General features: G+C 36.6%; 3 protein-coding genes across 3 annotated transcripts; 1 reads left to right on the plus strand and 2 right to left on the minus strand.

Annotated features, from left to right (window-relative positions):
* Positions 1–1,659: 1,659 nt before the first annotated feature.
* Positions 1,660–9,668, minus strand: LOC107594750 (28S ribosomal protein S11, mitochondrial-like). The gene is made up of 4 exons (XM_016284923.1): positions 9,520–9,668; positions 8,913–9,042; positions 7,926–7,991; positions 1,660–2,178 (listed from the first exon to the last, which is right to left on the minus strand). The coding sequence occupies exons 1-4, from the start codon at positions 9,666–9,668 to the stop codon at positions 2,071–2,073; spliced, it is 453 nt and encodes a 150-aa protein (XP_016140409.1). The 3' UTR covers positions 1,660–2,070.
* A 4,909-nt stretch (positions 9,669–14,577) lies between these two features.
* LOC107594751 (28S ribosomal protein S11, mitochondrial-like) lies at positions 14,578–18,132 on the minus strand. The gene is made up of 5 exons (XM_016284925.1): positions 17,963–18,132; positions 16,578–16,694; positions 15,712–15,810; positions 15,105–15,234; positions 14,578–14,583 (listed from the first exon to the last, which is right to left on the minus strand). Exons 1-5 carry the CDS (start codon positions 18,040–18,042, stop codon positions 14,578–14,580), a joined length of 432 nt encoding a protein of 143 aa, XP_016140411.1. The 5' UTR covers positions 18,043–18,132.
* A 229-nt stretch (positions 18,133–18,361) lies between these two features.
* Positions 18,362–19,466, plus strand: LOC107594752 (39S ribosomal protein L46, mitochondrial-like). Its single transcript, XM_016284926.1, has 3 exons — positions 18,362–18,628; positions 18,862–19,060; positions 19,390–19,466. The coding sequence occupies exons 1-3, from the start codon at positions 18,389–18,391 to the stop codon at positions 19,464–19,466; spliced, it is 516 nt and encodes a 171-aa protein (XP_016140412.1). The 5' UTR covers positions 18,362–18,388.
* The last annotated feature ends 5,146 nt before the right edge of the window (positions 19,467–24,612 follow it).

Genomic DNA, 24,612 nt, shown 5'->3' on the forward strand with positions numbered 1-24,612 from the left:
AGTGCTGTATCCAAGCACGTTGACAGAAAGTTGAGTGGAAGGAAAAAGTGTGGAAGAAAAAGATGCACAACCAACCGAGAGAACCGCAGCCTTATGAGGATTGTCAAGCAAAATCGATTCAAGAATTTGAGTGAACTTCACAAGGAATGGACTGAGGCTGGGGTCAAGGCATCAAGAGCCACCACACACAGACGTGTCAAGGAATTTGGCTTCAGTTGTCGTATTCCTCTTGTTAAGCCACTCCTGAACCACAGACAATGTCAGAGGCGTCTTACCTGGGCTAAGGAGAAGAACTGGACTGTTGCCCAGTGGTCCAAAGTCCTCTTTTCAGATGAGAGCAAGTTTTGTATTTCATTTGGAAACCAAGGTCCTAGAGTCTGGAGGAAGGGTGGAGAAGCTCATAGCCCAAGTTGCTTGAAGTCCACAGTTTCCACAGTCTGTGATGATTTGGGGTGCAATGTCATCTGGTCTATTGTGTTTTTTGAAAACCAATGTCACTGCACCCGTTTACCAAGAAATTTTGGAGCACTTCATGCTTCCTTCTGCTGGCCAGCTTTTTGAAGATGCTGATTTCATTTTCCAGCAGGATTTGGCACCTGCCCACACTGCCAAAAGCACCAAAAGTTGGTTAAATGGCCATGGTGTTGGTGTGCTTGACTGGCCAGCAAACTCACCAGACCTGAACCCCATAGAGAATCTATGGGGTATTGTCAAGAGGAAAATGAGAAACAAGAGACCAAAAAATGCAGATGAGCTGAAGGCCACTGTCAAAGAAACCTGGGCTTCCATACCACCTCAGCAGTGCCACAAACTGATCACCTCCATGCCACGCCGAATTGAGGCAGTAATTAAAGCAAAAGGAGCCCCTACCAAGTATTGCGTACACGTACAGTAAATAAACATACTTTCCAGAAGGCCAACAATTCACTAAAAAAAATTTTTTTTATTGGTCTTATGAAGTATTCTAATTTGTTGAGATAGTGAATTGGTGGGTTTTTGTTAAATGTGAGCCAAAATCATCACAATTAAAAGAACCAAAGACTTAAACTACTTCCGTCTGTGTGCACTGAATTTATTTAATACACGAGTTTCACAATTTGAGTTGAATTACTGAAATAAATTAACTTTTCCACGACATTCTAATTTATTGAGATGCACATGTACTGTTGTTCAAGGACGTAGCTTACGGATTGTTCTGATGAAAGGTCTTTCTGAGTGGAAAAAAAACTTTCAGTAGACAAAACACCATAAAACAGTTTTAAAAATGAAAGGGATAGTCCACCTTCAGTTGCTGGTTCCCACTGACTTCCATAGTTTGGGAAAAAAAAAACACTATGCAAGTCAATGGGGACCACACTGTAAAAAATGACCGTGAATTTAACGGTAAAAGACTGTAAAAATGACACACAAGGTAATAATTGTGTGCAATTTCCTGAAAAAAACAACAACAATAACAACCACTGAACAGCCTATTGTATGTTTCTGTTTTTACACTTAAATTCATCACAAAATGCAGTTGGATCCTAAAGTCTGAGACCACAAGTGAAAATGCTTCTAATTTTTAATATAATTATATTTTTATTTTTTAAGATCAGCATAACCATATGTGAAAAGTTTAAATAAATTCATAAATCAATATTTAGTATTTGGTTTGTTCCCCTTGTACTTCAATGATAGCATCACTGAAGCTGAATGAACTCCACAAGTTGAAAACCTGATGATCCATGTTATCCTGAATGATCACTGTCTGTTTATTTCTAGGTTTAATTTAGATTTTGAATTACAGGGTTGCATTTTAAATTATGCAGCCATGCGTAGCAGAAAGCTGTACATGCACTAATAAGAATGAAAACAGACATGATGAGTGACACCTTCACACTTTAATAATTATCAAAAAGGTAAATACATATACATAGCTTTGCAGCTACATAAAGGAATAAAGCATTACTCCCCAACAGAGTTGAGCTGAATAATTGAGCATTCAACCTCTATATTCAGACTGGAAGTTCGATGATAATGCAGAGAGAAAGACAAACAGGACTTCATGGGGTTCATGGGGTTTCTTCCTCCTCACATCCTTCGTGCTTTGCGAGGGCGACAGCCATTGTGTGGCACTGGGGTGTTGTCGGTGATGGAAACAACCTCCAGTCCTCCCATGGTTAACCCTTTAATGGCAGACTACACACGGGGGAGCAAAATCAATATAATCCAAGTCAGCTACCAGAGACAGTTCACAACAATACACTCTCTCTAGAAGAGACGTGTGGGGAACAGGTGTGACTCCAATGACAAAATGATCCAATGAAGCCTAATACTCTCGAACTATGCACTTGTGAAATGTGCTGATTTGGACAAAACATTTTTAATAAAATGCAATATTTCTAATAGGGATGAACATTATATCGGCACCATATTTGTTACTGGATATTACAAATGTTACATGATATTGATATTACAAATGTTATTTATCTTTGCTGTCATCTTATGGTCACTTAAAGTTTAATTTAAAAGAATAGTTCACTCAAAAATTCACTTGCTCAACAGTGGATCCTCTGTAGTGAATGGGTGCCGTCAGAATGAGAATCCAAACAGCTGTTAACAACAACACAATAATCCACACAACTCCAGTCCATCTATTAAAGGGTTAGTTCACCCAAAAATGAAAATTAGCCCATAAATTACTCACCCTCAAGTCATCCTAGGTTAATAAAACTCCAGTCGGAGTTATATTAAAAATTGTCTTTGATCTTTCAAGCCGTTTAATGCCACTCAGTGGATGTTGCATGCATCAGTCCAAAAGAAGTTAAATAAAAAGTGCCCATCCATTACAAAAAGTGTCTCACACGTCTCCGGGGGGTGAACAAAGGCCTCCTGTACTGAATCGATGCGTTTTTGTAAGAAAAATATCCATATTCAAAACTTAATCACTTTAATGTAGCTTGCGCCAACAGTTGTACACAGAAGCAGCTCCGGGCTGATGACGTATGAGGTCGGCGCTGCGCATGCGCCGGTGAGTCTCGTGAAAACCAACGTTTGTTAACAGGAGCAAAGGAAGCAAAGTTTCCTTACTTTAGCAAAGGAAAACCAGTCTCCTCTTGGCTTACATTGAAATTTTCCGACATTCTTCTTTACAAATCCTCGTTTTGTACTTCTAACAAGTGACCAGTGTTTTGTTTTGATCTCTCCGCTGCGCTCCCGCGTGCATCACTTCTGAGCGGCGCATGCGCAGCACTGACCTCATACGTCATCCGCCCGGAGCTGCTTCCGTGTACAACTGTTAGCGCAAGCTACATTAAAGTGATTATTATTACGTTTTGAATATGGATATTTTTCTTACAAAAACGCATCAATTCGCTACAGGAGGCCTTTGTTCACCCCCTGGAGCCGTGTGAGAGACTTTTTTTTATGGATGCTGCGCTTTTTATTTAACTTCTTTTGGACTGATGTATGCAACACCCGCTGAGTAGCATTAAACAGCTTGACAGATCAAAGACAATTTTTAATATACCTCTGACTGGATTCGTCTGAAAGAAGAAAGTCATATACACCTAGGATGACTTGAGGGCGAGTAATTTATGGGCTAATTTTCATTTTTGGGTGAACTAACCCTTTAACGTCTTGTGAAGTGAAAAACTGTGTTTGTAATATACATTTCAAACCATTGTTTCCGGCTACAATATGAGTCCTCTATCCATAATGCTTTCTCCAGTAAAAAGTTGTCTTGTCTGAGCCTGGAGAGAAATATGCATGTGAAATATGTGAGAAGACAACAGGGGATGGACATTTTCACTGGAGAAAGCAACATTATGGATTATAGACAGGTATTTTGTCCAGAAGCGACAGCTTAAAGTTAAAATGTCTTAATGAGTTTGTGGATTTGTTTCTTACAAACACGCAGCTTTTCGCTTCACAAGACGTTAATTGATTGTCTGGAGTTATGTGGATTACTTGTGGATTATTGTGATGTTGTTATCTTTTTGGACTCTCATTCTGATGGCACCCATTCACTGCAGAGGATCCACTGGTGAGCAAGTGATGTGATGTAATGCTAAATTTCTCATTCTGATGAAGAAGCAAACCCATCCACATCTTAGATATCCTGAGGGTGAGTATATTTGAAAAAAATAATAAAATGTCGTGATGCCTAAATTCACTTGTAGCATTTAAAATAGTTGATTTTAATTTAATTAGATTAGATAGATAATTAGAATATCATCAGCAATTTACCGGCCACAACATTAAAATAATTACTGGCCAGAATTGTAACATCTGAGCATCCCTGATTCCTTTCAAACTTCTATCCAACAATCCAAATCTACATCTATTCTTCTACAAGAAGCACAAGTATTTACCCTGGCTTGTCTATTTAGTAATTTGATTCAAATACTTTACCCCAGCAGTTGGTGGCTTTGCATTGATTTATTTATGCCCAACCACCATCTGCTTAAATGCAACTTAGTCTGGAAGCTTCTGACTGTGAATAAACCAAGGGTAGTTAGAGTAATGCAAGTCTTAAAAGCCCCCTGTTGCCTGCAGCTCTGGAGGGGCTCATTAGATTCTCACCCAGCCTTTATGTCCTCCCACCCGGCTCAGAGTAAGAGCATGCAGACTGCCGCTGAGCTCACAGAACTCATCGGTCAGTTTCAGAGTATTGATTGAATAGTCAGCACGCATAACTGTTGTCGTACCATATGGGCACAAACAGAAAATAATAAATAATCACTGCTGAAATTCCGCTTAAAAGGATCATGAAAAGAAACCGGATGAAATGCAGGAGGTTTAAAATCATACAATCAACTAGATTTTTATATTTTCCTAAGAAAATGTAACTGCAAAAGTCGCTGCCACTATGTCTCTACGCAGGTCCAAATGTGTTCAGGGTGATGCCATACATTTTTAATAATTTTTATTTAATTCCGTACAAAATACTGGTTACTGGTCACCAGTGTTGGGGAAAGTTACTTTTAAAAGTAATGCATTACAATATTGCGTTACTTCCTAAAAAAGTAACTAATTACGTTACTTAGTTGTTTTTTATTGAAAGTAAAGCGTTACGTTACTTTCGCGTTACTTTTTAAATCTGGGCTGGGCTTGCTTGTTTGCTTTTAATATAAAAAGTTCTATTTTTGGCAAATATAAAAGCCCTTTCATACCAAAAGCCTCAGGCTGAAGGAAATGCAAATTCACGTCTGTACAGTAGAACACAGAAGAAGAAAGTTCAACACTCTTCAGCAATAAAAAAAGAAGAAGAAATATTAGTTTATCTTGTGTAATTTTTGCTTATTAGTATGGTTGAATTGGATCACTGAAGGTCAGCAGCAAATAAATGGGATTAAATACATAAAGGATATTTGTATTATTTAACATATTTAATTATTGCAGCTTTGAGTCATATTCTGAGTTGCTGTTAACTGTTTTTATTAATTTTGAGGAAAACTAAATCAGATTTTTTTTTTTTTGTGAGTGAGTGAGATGAATTAATGCATGTTCACATTTATTCTAGAACTAAAGTAACATCTTACTCCCGATTTCTCGCAGCAAGGGGACAGGAGAGCTTTCAATCAATAAATGGGGAAAAAAAGTAACTGGCGTTACTTATTTGAAAAAGTAACTCAGATATTCTCTTGTAAATTAAAAAGTAATGCGTTACTTTACTAGTTACTTGAAAAAAGTAATCTGATTCCGTAACTCGCGTTACTTGTAATGCGTTACCCCCAACACTGCTGGTCACCATATCATTGGAGCTTATTAGCTTGTTTTCTGATGCGTCTTGTGATTGGTGGATATCAAACCATGGTGAAACAATGGCGGACTGATGACAGCTCACTCAGTGCGGGTCTAAGGTATGACACCAGTCCAGTCTGTGCTGAAACGCTACTGTCAATCAAACTATCGTGGGAGGGGCCTGTCTGTGTGCCATCACACAGACAGGCATCTGAGATCGGCTCGATTTGAGAAAGGGGAAAACATTTAACCAGATTAAAAAAAAAAAAACACTGGGTGGATTTGTATCATTATAGGGTGGTTGTGTACACACACTGCCAACACACATTTCAGTTCAAACAACATGTAAAAATGCATGTAGCATCCTATGACCCCTTTAACTTGCTCTTTGTTTGCATTGAAGAGTTTTTGTTTTTTCATTTGCAATTGTTTAGTCCTGATGAAGGCCTGTGTGCAGAAACGAGTTGGCACAATAAAGGACTGTTTTTCTACAGCTCTTTTTTTTAATTTCTACACTCCACACGTGTTGCTGGTTTTATAAGTAGTTTTTTGCTTTTTCCACACACCTTGTTGGTTTTTTGAAGTTGCACCAGAATAACCTCATAAGGCTTCTGGGTGGATGGGCCATATAAGTCAAAAAAGTCCTCCCCTAAATTTAAATTATATTCTGTTCTCTAGATCCTCTAAAAGGTAACAGCACACCTCAAACAGAGCAGAAAAGGTGATAGTAATAAGACTACTTTTACTACAAATTTCAATTAAGTCTTTTGTTTGTTTTTACTCATTTGCGCATCTGTGGACCTCAAGCTACGAACAGAAGCTTTAAATTCCCATTTGCATGCCATGAAACAGTGTTTAGCATCCACTGCACTAGTCTTTTGCTTTTCTTGTTTATTCTTTTATTAGTGGTGTTTGTTAAGGCATACTCAGGCTTAAGGATCTGAACAAACAAACACCAACAAAATAAATAAATGAACAACAAATAAAACACTCTAGTCAAACACTATTTGTGTTTTGTTGAGAAGATGTGTGCCATAACGATTTTCAACTTGCACATGATTAACTGTGTAGAAAAAAATATTTCTTTTCAAAGATGGCTTGCACAATTATATATATATATATTAAAAAAAAAAGATAAGAAATTAGCACCAAGTCAGCATATTAGAATGATTTCTGAAGGATCATGTGACTGAAGACTGGAGGAATGATGCTGAAAATATAGCTTTGCATCACAGGAATAAATTACATTAAAACTATTAAAATAGAAAACAATTATTTTAAATGTTATATTGTAATAATATTTCACAATATTACTGTTTTTACTGTATTTTTGATCAAATAAATGCTGCCTTGGTGAGCAAGAAACTTCTTTCCAAAACCATAAAACATTTTATTGGTAGTTTATATTTAAGGAGAGACAAGTCTTATCTAGGGACTAGAATATCATAAAGACTTGGGGTATTTTGACCACAAAACCACATAGCAATGTGCTAAAAAACACTCAGAATACCTTAGTAGTCACAAAGCAACACTTTGGTAACCACACACAACACACTTTTTTAGTACAACAGCAGTAATTTTCTTTAGAAAATGTAGATGTTGTTACCATCTTTTTTGTATTAATTATTAGTAATACTTTAAAAAAAAAAATTTACACATTTTTTCTTTATTTTATTTAACAGCTCCCTGCTCCCTTTATGCTTTTTCTATGTTTTTTGCTCTTTTATTCTCTATTGTGCACATAGAAATAAGTGGTGAATAACAATATAGATAATCTTTAATTATTACTATTTTGCATTTACCTTTTTTACCTTTCACCACTGACATTTTTTGGTATTTACTGCAAAATTCACTGCCTAGTTTATTAGAAAACAGCAACATAATGTTTGTCTAATTTGAGAGTGGAGGTAAATGATGATGTCGACAGCTGTACAGATTCAAGACGCTCATTTGCATTCAAATGTGCACAGGTTCACTTTGGTTTTCACACAGTTACAGATAAGCAGTCATATGAAAATCTTATTGCAATCATATAAAATATAGGTAAATGGAAAATGTCACAATAAATAATAAGTAATATATTATAAGGGGATATAGGGGCATATTCTCACCTACAATGCAGTTTAATCCACAAGGAACTGCAGATTTTTTTTGCTGTAAATCTTTATAGGCATCAAGTAAGGCATTAGAAAGCTACTCACCAAGCGCCCCGGACCGAGTCCCTTCACCAGCACACGGACGTAGGTGACCCCCTTTGCCCTCGCCTTCTGCTCAAGACAAACATACATACATTTAGAACATTTAGCATAATAAAAACGAATGAATCACTGAGGAAACACAAAATTGCAGGAGCCTAGAATCTGAGGTCTGTCCAAAACTCCTAATTTAGATCATAACGCTTGTGTCCATACAGCAAATGAATGGTTATCAGTGGGAAGTCATATACTGATTATACAGCCTGCTGTGACTCAGGGTTGTCATTAGAACCTTCACGACACATGCTGATGAAATTACAAACAAATAGCATGGAAGTAACCAAAGAGATGTATAAACATGAAACTGAAGATTTGAAATGCTATTTTTAATTTTTCTATTTCTCTTGGCCAGTCAAATTATCAGTATAAACAACATTGAAACGGTCAGTTAGGTACTGCTGATAATCTCAGACCTGAGGATACATACACGCACATAAGACTTTCATATTTTACAAAAATAAATAAAACACCTTTCAAAAGTTCTCTATATTCCAATTATGTTTTGACCGGCCCTGTTTTGTAATATAACATTTTATACCTGTTCTGACAGAATTTTTCAGCATGATTTTAAATTGAAAGCAGAAAAAACAGTCAAACACAATCTAAAGAAAGGCACTTTAACAATTAAGCAGGGTGTGGTAAAATACTACAAAGAAATGTGCTGCCATCAAGTGGACAACATTCAAATGACAGACAAAATATTTTCGATGGAAATGTCTGATATAGCTCTACTAGACAGTTCAAACAAAACGATATAGTGTTTATGCCTTGACAACTATACTATATTTTTATTACAATGCATTGTACTCAGAATAAATCTATTTTGTATTAATTGATTTTCAATAACCAAACACAAAAATGGTCTTGAACACATTCTATCTCAGTATATGTTATCAATAACCTGGTAACAATCAATTTGATGGTCCATCTTACCACAGCAGCTGAAATCCCAGCAGTCTGTGCTGCAACAGGAGTGGATTTCTTCACATTCTTAAAGCCCTCTGATCCACACGAGGTTCGGACCATGTACTGGCCCAGACAATCTGTGACCTGGACATGTGTGCTACAGAAAGAAAGTAAGGACAATATGTTGTCAGCCTGCAGTTTTAATGGACTCCTGACTATGAAATCCCAGTATTTTTGGAGAGATGGAGAACAAATCACAGGTTGTGATCAGGGATGCATCGATGTTGAAATGACTATTTGTAATAATTATTATAGTGTGGGCCGAGTTAGGTAGACATGCAGTATTAGGTATAAATAATAATTATAATGCACATACTGCAACTATGGGCATCTGTAGCCCTGAGATAAACACAGAACATACTGTAAATTCATTTCACATGTACAAACTAAAAAGCATGATGTAGGACATGATATGCAACAAAAGCACCACAATAGATGGATTAATGACAAGCGTAAGTAAGAGCTGAAATAAGCTCATGCTATAGCTGCATGCACACAGCAAGCAAACTATATCTGGACTAATTCCATTTTAATTTGTCAATCGCAACTATTTAATTTTTGTGAAGCAACTTACTTGTTATACGTGGCTTTTATGTGTGCTATCGGTAACTCTTCAAACTTCTTGTTGTCCCATATCAGGGAGCTCTCCTCACCCGGAAATGGAGGGAAGAGGCTAAATAGGGAACAGAATATAAGCAACAACAATGACAAATATTTTACCATGAAATCTACTACAGAATTTCAAATTATTTATCTATCACTTTTTTTTTTTTTTTTTGCTGGACATGTTGTAGGCTAGTTATAGTTCTTGGTGTGAACGGACCTTAAAGGGATAGTTCACCCAAAAATGAAAAGTAGGGAAAAAAAATACTATGGAAGTCAATGGCAACCACCAACTGTTTGACTACCAGCAATCTTCAAAATATCTTCTTTTGTGTTCAACATAAGAAAGCAACTCATACAGGTTTGGAACGACATGAGGGTGAGTAAACGATGACAGAATTTTCATTTTTTTTGGGTGAACTATCCCTTTAATACTGTTATTTTCCGGTTTATTACAGTGAAGCTGCTTTGAAACAATCTGTATTGTATAACGTGCTATATAAATAAATGTGTCTTGACTTAAATCCTTTAAATAACACAATCCAATTGGAACACATAACAAATACTTCCCAATTGATTGAGATGTAAAAAAAAATGTTTTAACACATCACTTCGGCAAAGACCAGGGATGCTTTCTCATATAAAAAAATCACACATATTGCAGGCGAACCATTTAACTCTATATTCAATCAACCTTGTTGGCTCGGGTTTCTAATCACTGACCACAAAATCAATCCCAGCAGGGATACTCAGGTTCCATGTCAGAGCCTCCTCCACCGGATGCACAGGCAGGCTATCTGAGGACATCTGAGATGCTCGGCCATCTGGGTTAAACGTTGGTAGAAGTCACGCTTTGTCGCTGGTGAGACGTGTTTCGTGGTGGCTCTGATGCTCGGTGTGAAAGGAGACTGGGAAAGGGACAGCTGTTGCTGGAGAGCCACAGAAAAACAGTTCCTGCACAAAGCACCAAACAGGTGTTCTGACAAATAATGCTACCTATCAGATTATGCTACCAACAGTGTATGTATCCTACTGTAAGGGTAGGTTTAGGGTTGGGGTAGGTGTACATGTACATGTTAATAAAGCCTCACACCTTATTAATGTCATGCTGGAAGCAAAATCTGATAGGTAGCACTCTTCGCTATCGAATTATGCTACCATCTGTTTTAATGGGAGGTAGCAAAATCTGACAGGGTCGCACAAATCGTCAGACATCCAGCAAGCTTATACATGGACATGAACATGTCTGGGAATAATTTGCTATTGTCATTTATGTCTTTTTTTTCAGTCCTTGAGCAGTAGCGCGCACTAAAGCTAGTATAAAAACAGATGTGCGTTGCAGGCCTGACCTTGGTTGCTATGGGTACTAGGGACAGACTTGTATTCAACCGCCTGCCCGAGTTCCTGCTAATTGCCGTTGTCATAGCAACGAAGCACCTGATGTAATGGTAGGAAAGGGCAATAATCTTACAAGGGTCCATTTATTTATAGGGAGCTATTCCACCCTGTGCCTGTCAACTTGGAAATGAACTCCGATTAAGTGCTAACATATCGAACAATAATGTTTATTAAAAAGGGAAAAAAATGCATATGTTCGAGAGCACAGGGTAATAATTTTGTGCAATTTCCTGAAACAAACAGCCACTGTAACAGCCTGTCATATGTTTCGGTTTTTACAACTAAATTCATCAGAAAAATGTAGTTGGATCCTAAAGTCTGACACCGCAAGTGAAAATGCTTCTACTTTTTTTTTTAAATACAAAACCAGAATAACAATAAGTGAAAAGTTGAGTTAAAAATAATTTTATTTATTTTGTTCCCCTTGTACTTTTATAACAGCAACGATCAAGCTGCATGAACTCCACAAGTTCAAAACCTGATGATCCGTGTTATACAGCATGATCATTGTCACATTGTTTATTTCTAGGTTTAATTTAGATTTTGAATCCCAAGGTTGCATTTTAAATTACGCAGCCATGCGTAGCTGAAAGCTGTACATGCACTAATAAGAACGAAAACAGACATGATGAGTGACACCTTCACACTTTAATAATTATCAAAAAGGTAAATAACATACATAGCACTGCTGTTGTGAAAAAGGAAAAAAAGCATTACTCTCGAACAGCATTGACCTGAATAATTGAGCATTCAACCTCTATATTCAGACTGGATGGTCGATGATAATACAGAGAGAGAGAGACAAACAAGACTTCTGGGTTCATGGGGTTTCTTCCTCCTCACATCCTTCGTGCTTTGCGAGGGCGACAGCCATTGTGTGGCACTGGGGTGTTGTCGGTGATGGAAACAACCTCTAGTCCTCCCATGGTTAACCCTTTAATGGCAGACTACACACAGGGGAGCAAAATCAATGTAGGCCAAGTCAGCTACGAGATACAGTTCACAACAATACACTCTCTTTACAAGAGACGTGTGACTCCAATGACAAAATGATTCAATGAGTCCTAATACTCTTCAACATTATATACTTGTTAAAGATGCTGATTTGGACAAAAATAAAATGTGTGTAATATTTTTAGTAGGGGTGCACAATATATCTGCACTATATTCTGAGGATATAACAGGTTTTTAATTTTTTTTGATCTATGCTGTCATCTAATGCTCACTTAAAGTTTAATATATAGGAATAATTCAATCAAGAATTTAAATTTGTTGAAAATTTAGGCATCCAAGATTTTGTTTGTCCTTCGGAACAGATCACCAGTGGATCCTCTGCAGTGAATGGGTGCCGTCAGAATGAGTGTCCAAACAGTTGATAAAAACATCACAGTAATCCACACCACTCCAGTCCATCAATTAACATCTTGTGAAGTGAAAAGATGCATGTTTGTAAAAAACAAATCCATGATTTTTTTAGGCATTTTAAACGGTTGTTTCCGGCTACAATACATGCCCTCTATATATGTAATATTGCCTTCTCCTGTAAAAAAGTCAAGTCTGAACCAGGAGAGAAATATGCACAGATCAAGCACCATTTACAATCCAAAACAGTCTAAAACAGTTCTAAACAAATATGTCTGCAGATTTCTTTTGGTATTATTATGGACTATAGATGGGTATTTTGGCCAGAAGTAATGGTTTAAAGTTAAAACATCTTAGTGATGGATTTGTTTCTTACAAACACGCAACTTTTCACTTAAGACAATAATTGATGGACTGGAGTGGTGTGGATTATTATGATGTTTTTATCAGCTATTTGGACTCTCATTCTGACGGCACCCATTCACTGCAGATGATCCATCGGTGAGCAAGTGATGTAATGCTACATTTCTCTAAATCCGTTCTGATAAAAAAAATCTAACTCATCTATATCCTAGATGACCTGAGGTTAACCTGACTCACGTATATTTGAAAAAAAAAAAAATGTTATGATGCCTTAATTCACTGGTAGCATTTAAAATGATTGATTTTAATTTAATTATACAGATAATTAAATAGAAAAGTCTAGAATATTACCTGCCATTTACCAGCCACAACATGAACATAATTACTGGCCAGAACTGTAAAATCAGTGCATCCCTGATTCCTATCCAGCTTCTACCTAACTATCCAAATCTAAGCACAAGTATTTACCCTGGCTTTCCCATTTAGTAATTTGATTCAAATAAGTTAGCGCTGCAGTTGGTGGCTTTGCATTGATTTATTTATGCCCAACCACCATCTGCTTAAATGCAACTTAGTCTAGAAGCTTCTGTTCTGACTGTGAATAAACCGAGGGTAGGTAAAAGAGTAATGCAAGTCTTAAAAGCCCCCTGTTGCCTGCAGCTCTGGAGGGGCTCATTAGATTCTCACCCAGCCTTTATGTCCTCCCACCCGGCTCAGAGTAAGAGCATGCAGACTGCCGCTGAGCTCACAGAACTCATCGGTCAGTTTCAGAGTATTGATTGAATAGTCAGCACGCATAACTGTTGTCGTACCATATGGGCACAAACAGAAAATAATAAATAATCACTGCTGAAATTCCGCTTAAAAGGATCATGAAAAGAAACCGGATGAAATGCAGGAGGTTTAAAATCATACAATCAACTAGATTTTTATATTTTCCTAAGAAAATGTAACTGCAAAAGTCGCTGCCACTATGTCTCTACAAATGTGTTAATGTGTTCAGGGTGATGCCATACATTTTTAATAATTTTTATTTAATTCCGTACAAAATACTGGTTACTGTGTTGGGGAATTGGGGAAAGTTACTTTTAAAAGTAATGCATTACAATATTGCGTTACTTCCTAAAAAAGTAACTAATTACGTTACTTAGTTGTTTTTTATTGAAAGTAAAGCGTTACGTTACTTTCGCGTTACTTTTTAAATCTGGGCTGGGCTTGCTTGTTTGCTTTTAATATAAAAAGTTCTATTTTTGGCAAATATAAAAGCCCTTTCATACCAAAAGCCTCAGGCTGAAGGCGGGGCATAGAGGAGAAACAATAATGTACAGTATGTGGAAAATAATGTGTTTTTTTTACTTTAAACCGCATAAACACATTTCATTACACCAAATACACAAAATAATGTTCTTTTTAGCAACATCATATGACCCCTTTAATAAAATGGGATTAAATACATAAAGGATATTTGTATTATGTAACATATTTAATTATTGCAGCTTTGAGTCATATTCTGAGTTGCTTTTAACTGTTTTTATTAATTTTGAGGAAAACTAAATCTGATTTTTTTTTGTGAGTGAGTGAGATGAATTAATGCATGTTCACATTTATTCTAGAACTAAAGTAACATCTTACTCCCGATTTCTCGCAGCAAGGGGACAGGAGAGCTTTCAATCAATAAATGGGGAAAAAAAGTAACTGGCGTTACTTATTTGAAAAAGTAATTCAGATATTTTCTTGTAAATTAAAAAGTGATGCGTTACGCAAATAGCATGGAAGTAACCAAAGAGATGTATAAACATGAAACTGAAGATTTGAAATGCTATTTTTAATTTTTCTATTTCTCTTGGCCAGTCAAATTATCAGTATAAACAACATTGAAACGGTCAGTTAGGTACTGCTGATAATCTCAGACCTGAGGATACATACACGCACATAAGACTTTCATATTTTACAAAAATAAATAAAACACCTTTCAAAAGTTCTCTATATTCCAATTATGTTTTGACCGGCCCTGTTTTGTAATATAACATTTTATACCTGTTCTGACAGAATTTTTCAGCATGATTTTAAATTGAAAGCAGAAAAAAACAGTCAAACACAATCTAAAGAAAGGCACTTTAACAATTAAGCAGGGTGTGGTAAAATACTACAAAGAAATGTGCTGCCATCAAGTGGACAACATTCAAATGACAGACAAAATATTTTCGATGGAAATGTCTGATATAGCTCCACTAGACAGTTCAAACAAAACGATATAGTGTTTATGCCTTGACAACTATACTATATTTTTATTACAATGCATTGTACTCAGAATAAATCTATTTTGTATTAATTGATTTTCAATAACCAAACACAAAAATGGTCTTGAACACATTCTATCTCAGTATATGTTATCAATAACCTGGTAACAATCAATTTGATGGTCCATCTTACCACAGCAGCTGAAATCCCAGCAGTCTGTGCTGCAACAGGAGTGGATTTCTTCACATTCTTAAAGCCCTCTGATCCACACGAGGTTCGGACCATGTACTGGCCCAGACAATCTGTGACCTGGACATGTGTGCTACAGAAAGAAAGTAAGGACAATATGTTGTCAGCCTGCAGTTTTAATGGACTCCTGACTATGAAATCCCAGTATTTTTGGAGAGATGGAGAACAAATCACAGGTTGTGATCAGGGATGCATCGATGTTGAAATGACTATTTGTAATAATTATTATAGTGTGGGCCGAGTTAGGTAGACATGCAGTATTAGGTATAAATAATAATTATAATGCACATACTGCAACTATGGGCATCTGTAGCCCTGAGATAAACACAGAACATACTGTAAATTCATTTCACATGTACAAACTAAAAAGCATGATGTAGGACATGATATGCAACAAAAGCACCACAATAGATGGATTAATGACAAGCGTAAGTAAGAGCTGAAATAAGCTCATGCTATAGCTGCATGCACACAGCAAGCAAACTATATCTGGACTAATTCCATTTTAATTTGTCAATCGCAACTATTTAATTTTTGTGAAGCAACTTACTTGTTATACGTGGCTTTTATGTGTGCTATCGGTAACTCTTCAAACTTCTTGTTGTCCCATATCAGGGAGCTCTCCTCACCCGGAAATGGAGGGAAGAGGCTAAATAGGGAACAGAATATAAGCAACAACAATGACAAATATTTTACCATGAAATCTACTACAGAATTTCAAATTATTTATCTATCAATCTATATTTCTATCTATATAGAGATACTTCATTATCAATGATAACTATTATTATCAATGTTTTTTTAATTAATTGTTTCATTCAGCATGGATGCATTAAATTGATTAAAGGGGTCATATGATGCGATTTCAAGTTTTCCTTTCTCTTTGGAGTGTTACAAGCTGATTGTGCATAGATAAGATCCCTGAAGTTGCAAAGACTAAAGTCTCAAACCCAAAGAGATATTCTTTATCAAAGTTAAGACTCTGCCACACCCCCCTAAAACGGCTCGTTCTAACACGCCCCCACATATCTACCTCACTATGTGGAAATATTTGCATAATTTGCCACCCAAATGTATGTACAGTATTTGAAAAATAATGTGTTTTTTGAACGTTAAAGCATGCCAACATATTCTGTTACACCAAATACACAAAATAATGATCTTTTAAAAAGCATCATATGACCCCTTTAAAAGTGACAGGAAAGACATTTATAATGTTTCAAAAGATTTCCGTTTTAAATAAATGCTGTTATTTTGAACTTTCTATTCATGAATGAATCCTAAATGCATCACAATCTATTTATTATTTGTAATCTCTGGGGTTAATTTATTTCCTAAGAACGGACAAAAAGGTTTGGGAGCCCCTGGGTTGAAGCCCTATTTGAAAGCAGGTGTTTGTCAGTGTTTCTGTCATACTCTTTCAGTCTTTTGACGGGGGATGATGAGCTCTTGGTTTCCACTGGTTTGGCATCAGTATCTTGTAATCGGATGGCACTGCGTGACAGCGGACGCTGAAGCCCCACATTTCCACCACTGCAGGAGACAACAACCAATTAGATCCCTCAGTAACAAAATACGTCCTGAATGTGCAAAGCTGGGCTGCGTTCAGCCCCGACAAAAACGGTGCAAAACGTTTTTTAAACGGAAACGTTGATGCGTTGAACACCCTGTTCTGATGACGCAAGAGGTGCAACTATGGCAGCTGAGAAGGCCATTCTTTGTGTTCTTTTTGAAGAATTTTTCAAGCCTGATGAAAGTGGTATAAATATGTGTTTAATACTGCATAGAAAAGTTTATGAAAGTGTCACTCCATAATACAATAGCAAAATATATAAATATGTATAGTATTTTTATGTTACGTTAATCAGTATTTAGAACACCTTCCTAAGGAAAGGATATGGACCAGAAGACATTGCAATTACTAAATGATATTTAGACAGACTTAAAGAAGTTCCAGATCTATACTTGTGCCCTTATTATTTCAGTTATTTTGCCTTTAATGTAAATAAACATGTGCAAACAATATACTTGCTCTTGTGAGTTTATTTGGATGTTAATTACACTGTGCCAGCTGTCTCTTTAATACCATGTGGTTTATATACACATGTTGCTGCTGATTGGGCTGACATGTTTGACACACCCACCAAACAAGAGAAAACGCATCTCAAACCCCGTTGCACACCGTTTCCAGGAAACATGTCGTTCAAACCGGAAACCGTAGCAAAACGGTGCACACCGGTTTGAGCTTGAACCTGCCCCTGGTCTCTAGACAAATGGTCACGACTTTGAAGAAACTCAAATTAGAAGACATTTTGTCTTGTATCTATTATTGTCAAATGTGGAAAACAGTAGTAATAACCTTTCACTGATAGTGAATATGGTACTTAGGAGGTGCTTCAAAATACACCACAGTATAATCATGTTAGATGGGGGTGGAAAACAGTATCAGTATGGTACATTTCCGGGAAACCATGGTTTTACTACGATGCATTGTCAAAAAAGGCATATTCATTTAATATGCCCTAAAAATACTATTGTGCCATGTCCAAAAAACATGGTATTACCACAGTACCATGTCCAAAAATGGCATAATCATAGCACTGCATGTCTTAAAAGACACTACCATGCAACCACAACCAAAAACCTGATTAATGTTATGTCAGCATTTGCTATATGATTGTTGTGTTGACTTAAATATAGCGTCAACACAAAAAAATTGACAGCGAAGGAAATGCGTCTGTTATACTCAAATCAAACACTTTATCAGATGTGCTGCTATAACAAACACATGAGCGACTTACATTAACCGTCCAGATGAATTCAAGGGCTCAAAAAGCTGCTGGGACGAACCTCGAATGAAGCTGTACAGCCTAAGATACATAGTGTGAGTTTTAAATCATGCAGCTTATTCACAAACACAAACACACATGACTTCAGGTAGCTTGGCGGACATTGTAAAGTGTGCTAAACGGGACCGTCACAATCATGCTATATGGTTCAGAGGGGGGTTTTACTTATACTTTAGACGCCAGTGTAACGAATGTGACGTAAAGTACTTTTTGTTATGTTAATCATAGTAATAATAAAAAGTATAGCTATAATACGTCTTTGTTTTCATTAAATTACCTTGGTAAACACCGCCAAATCTTTTTTCTCCTAAACTGGTTCCCCCTATTTTTGAAATAGTCGCGTCTATTTCACAAACTCCGGGAACACGTGCGGTCAACATGGCGGCGCCCTTCAGTAGGCTTTGGCGACCATTGTGGAGCATAACAACTACAAGTACATTAAACAAAGGCGTGCGAAATGTTTCGGCCTCTAGGCAACAGTGGTCTGCGCAAAATGTCAAGACTGCGGGTGCTCCGTCTCCGTGGGCGCTGCACGGAGCTGCATGTCTGCAGCGGCTACCTGTGGTCTCTCAAGACGGGAGCCCCATAGAGGAAGAGTTCATGGAGCTAATGCACCTGGTAAGAAAGCATCAGTATTGCACATTAAATATATAATATTATAATTATTTGAAATACACCATGTTCATATCATAATGTCTTTTCACCATTTATGTAATTTATTTTCTTTTTCGAATTTTAGTGTGCTGTGCAGCATATTTTGAGTCTGTGTGTCTGTCTGTGTATTTTAATATTAATCTGCTAGCCATGAGCCGCCTGTCAAACACATCTCACGGGATTGCTTATTGTTTCAGATGGAGTTAGAGAGAAGTCTGCTCTCGGACCACGAGCTGAGGCTCCTGGAGGATGCTGCACTGATGAGCCGGAAACAAGAAGAGGGTTATGATTCAGATGAGGAGGATTATAGGGACAACGAAATTGTTACAGCTCAAGATCTGGAAGATATTTGGGAACAGAAACCGAAGCAATTTCAACCAGCTCCGAGGTCACAAGGTAAGCATTATTTCGGCAGTGATAGAGTTTTTTGCTTTGATGTTAGTCATGTTTTTAAGACGTTTCAGAGTTATAAAATGAATGAACGAATGAGCCCTTTATTGTCACTGATCACAGGTACCAGCAAAATTAGCCATCCACCTGTCCATACATACATACATACAGACAAGGGGGTAGACAGCACAGGAGGACAGGGAATTTTTAGAAGAAATACAGCACAACATGAGGGCGGGGAGGAGATAAAAAAAAAAACAGACCCCAGACTATGCTAGACTATATAACTATAAGACTATATAAAACATGTCGAATGTTCACAAATTACTCTACAGGTGTTGACGAGAAAGACGTGAGTTCTTCAGAGTGGTTTATTGGAACACTACAATTAGCCCAAGTCTATATTAAATGACTTTAACTCACTGTCTGTGCAGTGTCACTCCATTATGGCGAAGCTGAGGGTTGTAGTTACTTCAGAAACAGAAAGAATATGCTGTAACTTTTCCAATTTTATGAGACCGCGTTGACAATTTTCTGCACTCCTGAATGTTTCTATGTGCTTTTCATAAGTATTCATCTTTCTTCATCCTTCTTTTCAACTGCAAACTGCATGCTTTTTTCAGAAAAACTGCTCTTTTCAAGTCCATCCATAAATTCTCAATAAGACTGAGACTGATCTGGTCATTCCAGGACATTAACAACATCAATTTAAACCATAAGTACTCACCCGTCAAGTCGGCATTAAATAGATGACTGCAATTTCAGACTTGTGTTTATGTGGACAGTTTGGTCACTGCAATGCAATGTTTTTTGTTTTGTTTTTCTCGAAACTGCATGTTTCTTTCAGCAAAACTGCTATTTTGAAGTCCATCCATAAATTCTCAACTGGATTGAGATTGATCTTGCCACTCATGGACATTAACATTGTCTATTTAAGCCATTCCTGTGTAGCTTTGGGTTGTTGTCTTGCTGGAAACAAATATTGTGTCAAGTCACAGGAGTTTTTCTACAGGATTTTCCTGCATTTAGCTGTTTTCAAACCCTCACAAGCCTTCAAGGTCTTGCTCTAGAGAAGCTTCCCAACAGCATGATACTGCCATCACCATGCTTCCCAAATGATATGTTGTGTTTGTCTAACGTGTATTTAGTTTGATGGCTAAAACAACTTTATTTTGGTCTCTTCCAACAAAACCATGTCTTCCAGCTGGTCTTGGTGAACTGACCTCCCTCACTAGTGTCCTCCATGGTCACTCGTTTTTTTAGGACAGCCAGCTCTAGGTAGATTTACAGCACTGGCATGCTCATTCCATTACTTAATTATTGATTTAACTATACACCAGGGATATTTAATGGCTTCTTAAAGTCTTCTTGTAGCCATCCCCTGACTTGAGCTTTTCAATTACTTTTCTGCAGAATTGCTTAGAGGGTTTTTGTTTGTCTTAATGATGTAAGTTCTGCCACAATATTGACTCCCCACAAGTTGGAGCTCCCAGATTTGAGTTGTTTTTATACAATCAACTGAAACTCTTTGATTACACACAAGTAATTTACCTATCAACTTGACTCATGTCATATTAATAATACTTATGAAATTAATTAGTTTGGATTTTATACTCAGTATTATTTAAATCCCTTTATAGAGTGTTTTTCTGTTGATTAGTGTCAAAAAAGCCAAAGGAAGTCCACTATGATTCATTGCTGTAAAGCAACAAAACATGTATTTTAAAGGAACTGTATCTCAAGTCTACCATTAATCCAGATATTGGCATATTGTTCTAGTTTTATTAGTTCAGGTATACATACAGTGTTCTCTGCACCTCAATACGCTAGTGGCTAACCTAATAACGGTGAGAATAAAAAAACATTATGCATGTTTGCTGCTAAGACATTTTCGACCCAAATCCCACTTCAAATTAAATTGGCAACATTTAGCCCATAAACATGCTTTACCTCAACAACTTAATTCATAATTGAAGGTTAAAACGGGGGCTCTGAGGTCTTCAGAGACAGCTAAATGGAGCTGGGAAAGCAATAAATGGGTGCGAGTACGAACCTTCCCTCCCTTTAAAGACCTCGAGCGCTGAGCTCAGCTGTATGAGATCAGGTGAGGTTATTGAGGGGATGTACCACAATTAGCTGATCATCATGTTTTGTCCTCGCTCATGTCTCACACCTCTATCACAATGCTTTTTCATGTCTGAGAGGATTAAACACCCTTTGACGATATTAGAATTGATATTTTCTCTGCACTCTGTCCTCTCCTATTTGTTTGTTTTTAGACACCAAGTCCCATTTCAAATTAAAGTGAATGACTGCCCTAAAAAAACAAAGCCTACAATCAATCAACCATTTATAAAGTGCAGAGTACAATGCAAAATCTTTGGTTGTACGGAATGAAGTCCCAAAGGAGAAATTTAACCCCAGTTAACCTAACAGTGCTGCCATTTGCATTTTTTTTTAAATCCAGAAAAGCCAATTTAATTGAACAAGCAATAACACTTATTGATCTATAAAACTTCAGCAAAAAATATTATGTGCTTATCCTAGAGCCTACAGATTTGGACAGGGGTTTTCAAAACATTTTGATACCAAGGAACCCCCAGAAGTGAATATAGTTTTGTAAGTGACCCCTACTTAAAATAGAAAGGCAGCTATTTATTTTCATAAATAAAGACTAATTTTTTTACTGTGTGAGAAGTGTAAGGTAACTTGTTTAATTGACCTTCTGTGACATATTTTCACTGCTTAAGTCAAAAGAAAATATAAAAAATATTTTTAGAATTTAATATAAAATTTAATTTATAATAAGATTTTTTTCTACACACAATTAGACCTGATGAAAACCATTTTCACTGTTACACTATTCTTGTCTCATAAAAATGTAATAAATAAAAAAAATTTTCATAGAAAATATATTTTTCCATAGAACTTGGTTTAATTTTTAAAAAGTAAATAACATTTTATATTTTACATAATTTAATAATAATAATAATAAAGGTGTTCGGTTTTAATAATTTTATTTTTATTTTTAATAATCTTAAAAAAATGTATGTTAACTTTTACAGCCATACAAATACACTTTTTTTTCCTTCTCAAATTTTCCGCAGATCCTTTAGCACCCCTTTGTGGCCCCTGGACCCCAATTTGATATGCCTGCATATATAATTCTCTATGGTAAAAATCTTTACCTGATGTTGTTTGTGAGTCAAAAAGATAGAAATTAGCTTATTATAGACTACACTAGTTCATTTCACTACTGTTTAGAACTCATTTCTAGAGCAAACGTACACTACTAAAGAAGAATATTTAGAAAAATTCATCAAATCGAAAAATGAATGGCTGTCTTGACATTTCAGTGACGTAAAAGTAGAGTCATTACACCACTGAGGAAAATGTGATACTGAATATCCTTCACTGAAAAACTAACATAAAGTGTGTCATTGAATATGGGTTCCTTGAGCACAAAGCAAAGGGTGTCATTAGGTGTCATTACCAGTTACAGTCAGTGATTTGTTGCTTTTTCATACCTGGCCTTAGGTCAGCTCTCAAACACTGTGCTGCGGATGCACTTTTGTGAGTGCGCTCCTTTGAAAAGTCATTACATTTGTGAGAAACCAAGATGGGTATGACCCTCTTGGCAAAAAAGAGCTTCTGGAAATTGCCCCATCCATCATAATTACACCTATTGGGCAGCGCTAAGGAAGACAGGGGGGAGCGAGCCCCTTTCCTGACCTGGTACGGATCCGGAGAATGGGAAGACTGAAATTGAACTGAAATCCCTTTGGAGGAAATAGAGGGATTAGGAATGTTTGAAGAAGTCCCTGTTAAGGCGAGAACTAGATTTTACAATCGTTTTGGGACATTTCCCTTTTTCTGGGTATTATCTATCTCCTTAGCATCCATCCGATGTTCTTGATTGATACCCTACCAACTATTTACGGCTTCATTGTCTCCCTCTAAAGCTTCTTTCAAGACAATCTATCCATAATGTGTTAATGGCAGAGGCTATTTTGAAAATTGTTGGTAAATTTAAAATGTTTGCATCTGAAATAGCTGAAATAGTGTCAGCTTTGCAGGAATTAACTTAGTTAAAACACTGTGAATCACAATAGATGCATATTTTTTTAAAGCAGTTGCTCCACACTGGCCTGCAAAGGAAGGAATTCCTTTTTGCACTTGTTTGTTATGTTTAAATTAAGCCATAGAAGCCAGGAAAAGGCGCAGAGGGTCATTAATCAATTAACGTGCAATTCACATTACCCTTCAAAAACACTGTGGTGCAACAAAAAATGCATAATTAGTGAGAAACATATGGCTTCATCATGTATGACTTTGCTTGGCTGAGCTTAGCGTATTCAGTCCCTCCACAGAAAAGAAGTGTATGAAATGTTTAAGCACACTTTTTGGGAAGCCAAACTAATGCAAGACAGCATTTTTCTTTCTGCATTTAGCAGGAGAAAGCAATTTAGGTAATGTGAATAGTTAGTAATTGTATTTCACTTTTGCATTTGACCCAATAGACTTTAAAATTCACTTCATTTGAATCTTGTAATCTTGCTTTTTGGTACAAGGTTGGAAGTGGAAGAAACACTGAAACAATTAATTTAATGTCAGCTACAACATGAGTCAAGTCACTTAAACTTGAGACTTAAGTTCAATAAAAATAGTTTGATTTTCATTATTTGAACTTTATATTGTTCAGTACATCCAAGCTGCAGATGAGTTTGTTTCGTTATCGGAACAGATTTAGAGAAATGTAGCAAGGATCCTCCGCAGTCAATGGGTGCCGTCAGAGTCCAAACAAACAGCTGATAAAAACATGTCATGTGGATTACTTGTGGATTATTGTGATGCTTTTATCAACTGATTGAACTCTCATTCTGACGGCTCTGACACCTGAGTGTTTTCCAAGGTGGTCTATCCTATCAGGCAAAGTTAACTACAGTGTTCCTGTAGTTCAAACAGTAGGGCAATGTACAAGAAACAGCATGTTCCCAGGGAATGCCTGAACTGATAAACTGTATACTTTGAATGCAATGTAAGTCGCTTTGGATAAAAGTGTGTGCCAAATATAAATGTGAATGTAAATATAACGTATATATATAATATATATATAATATATAATGTCAGTTAGGTTATCTGTTAACTGAAACAAAACACCCATCCACATGATATATTCAGAATTATTCCCTTGAATAGAAAGTATCACACAGGCAAATTATGAATCTTTAGCAATTATCTGCTCCTCTGTTTCAGTATACATAGGAAGCAACTGGACTGATACATTTTCTAAAGAATATGTGAATGGTGCTTGCTTACTTTTGCAACATGTTGGAGTTTGGGAGTTTCCAGCAGTGTCAATATATTTTGAAAAATCTGCTTAAAATGTACCCACCCTCAGGCCACCCAAGATGTAAATGAGTTTGTTTCTTCATGGGAACAGATTTGGAGAAATTTAGCATTTCATCACTGTAGCTAATCAGCTCATGGGAAATATGAATAATTAACCATAACTAGTTATAATTAACTATTCATATTTTAGATCCACTGTAGATATT

This window comes from Sinocyclocheilus grahami, unplaced genomic scaffold (assembly GCF_001515645.1).
Source record: "Sinocyclocheilus grahami isolate Dianchi unplaced genomic scaffold, SAMN03320097.WGS_v1.1 scaffold190.1, whole genome shotgun sequence".
Classification (NCBI taxonomy): Eukaryota; Metazoa; Chordata; class Actinopteri; order Cypriniformes; family Cyprinidae; genus Sinocyclocheilus; species Sinocyclocheilus grahami.

What these genes read in the sequence shown, in the direction of transcription:
- LOC107594750 (XM_016284923.1), bottom strand. Translation starts at nt 9,668, where the DNA reads ATGGTAAAATATTTGTCATTGTTGTTGCTTATATTCTGTTCCCTATTT. An exon ending in ATAAAAGCCACGTATAACAA is followed by an intron (nt 9,043 to 9,519) that starts GTAAGTTGCTTC and finishes TTCTTTCTGTAG; the next exon opens with CACACATGTCCAGGTCACAG. An exon ending in GACTCGGTCCGGGGCGCTTG is followed by an intron (nt 2,179 to 7,925) that starts GTGAGTAGCTTT and finishes CCCCGTGTGTAG; the next exon opens with TCTGCCATTAAAGGGTTAAC.
- LOC107594752 (XM_016284926.1), top strand. Translation starts at nt 18,389, where the DNA reads ATGGCGGCGCCCTTCAGTAGGCTTTGGCGACCATTGTGGAGCATAACA. An exon ending in TCATGGAGCTAATGCACCTG is followed by an intron (nt 18,629 to 18,861) that starts GTAAGAAAGCAT and finishes TTATTGTTTCAG; the next exon opens with ATGGAGTTAGAGAGAAGTCT. An exon ending in ACCAGCTCCGAGGTCACAAG is followed by an intron (nt 19,061 to 19,389) that starts GTAAGCATTATT and finishes ATTACTCTACAG; the next exon opens with GTGTTGACGAGAAAGACGTG.
- LOC107594751 (XM_016284925.1), bottom strand. Translation starts at nt 18,042, where the DNA reads ATGTATCTTAGGCTGTACAGCTTCATTCGAGGTTCGTCCCAGCAGCTT. An exon ending in CCCGTCAAAAGACTGAAAGA is followed by an intron (nt 15,811 to 16,577) that starts GTATGACAGAAA and finishes TTCCCTATTTAG; the next exon opens with CCTCTTCCCTCCATTTCCGG. An exon ending in ATAAAAGCCACGTATAACAA is followed by an intron (nt 15,235 to 15,711) that starts GTAAGTTGCTTC and finishes TTCTTTCTGTAG; the next exon opens with CACACATGTCCAGGTCACAG.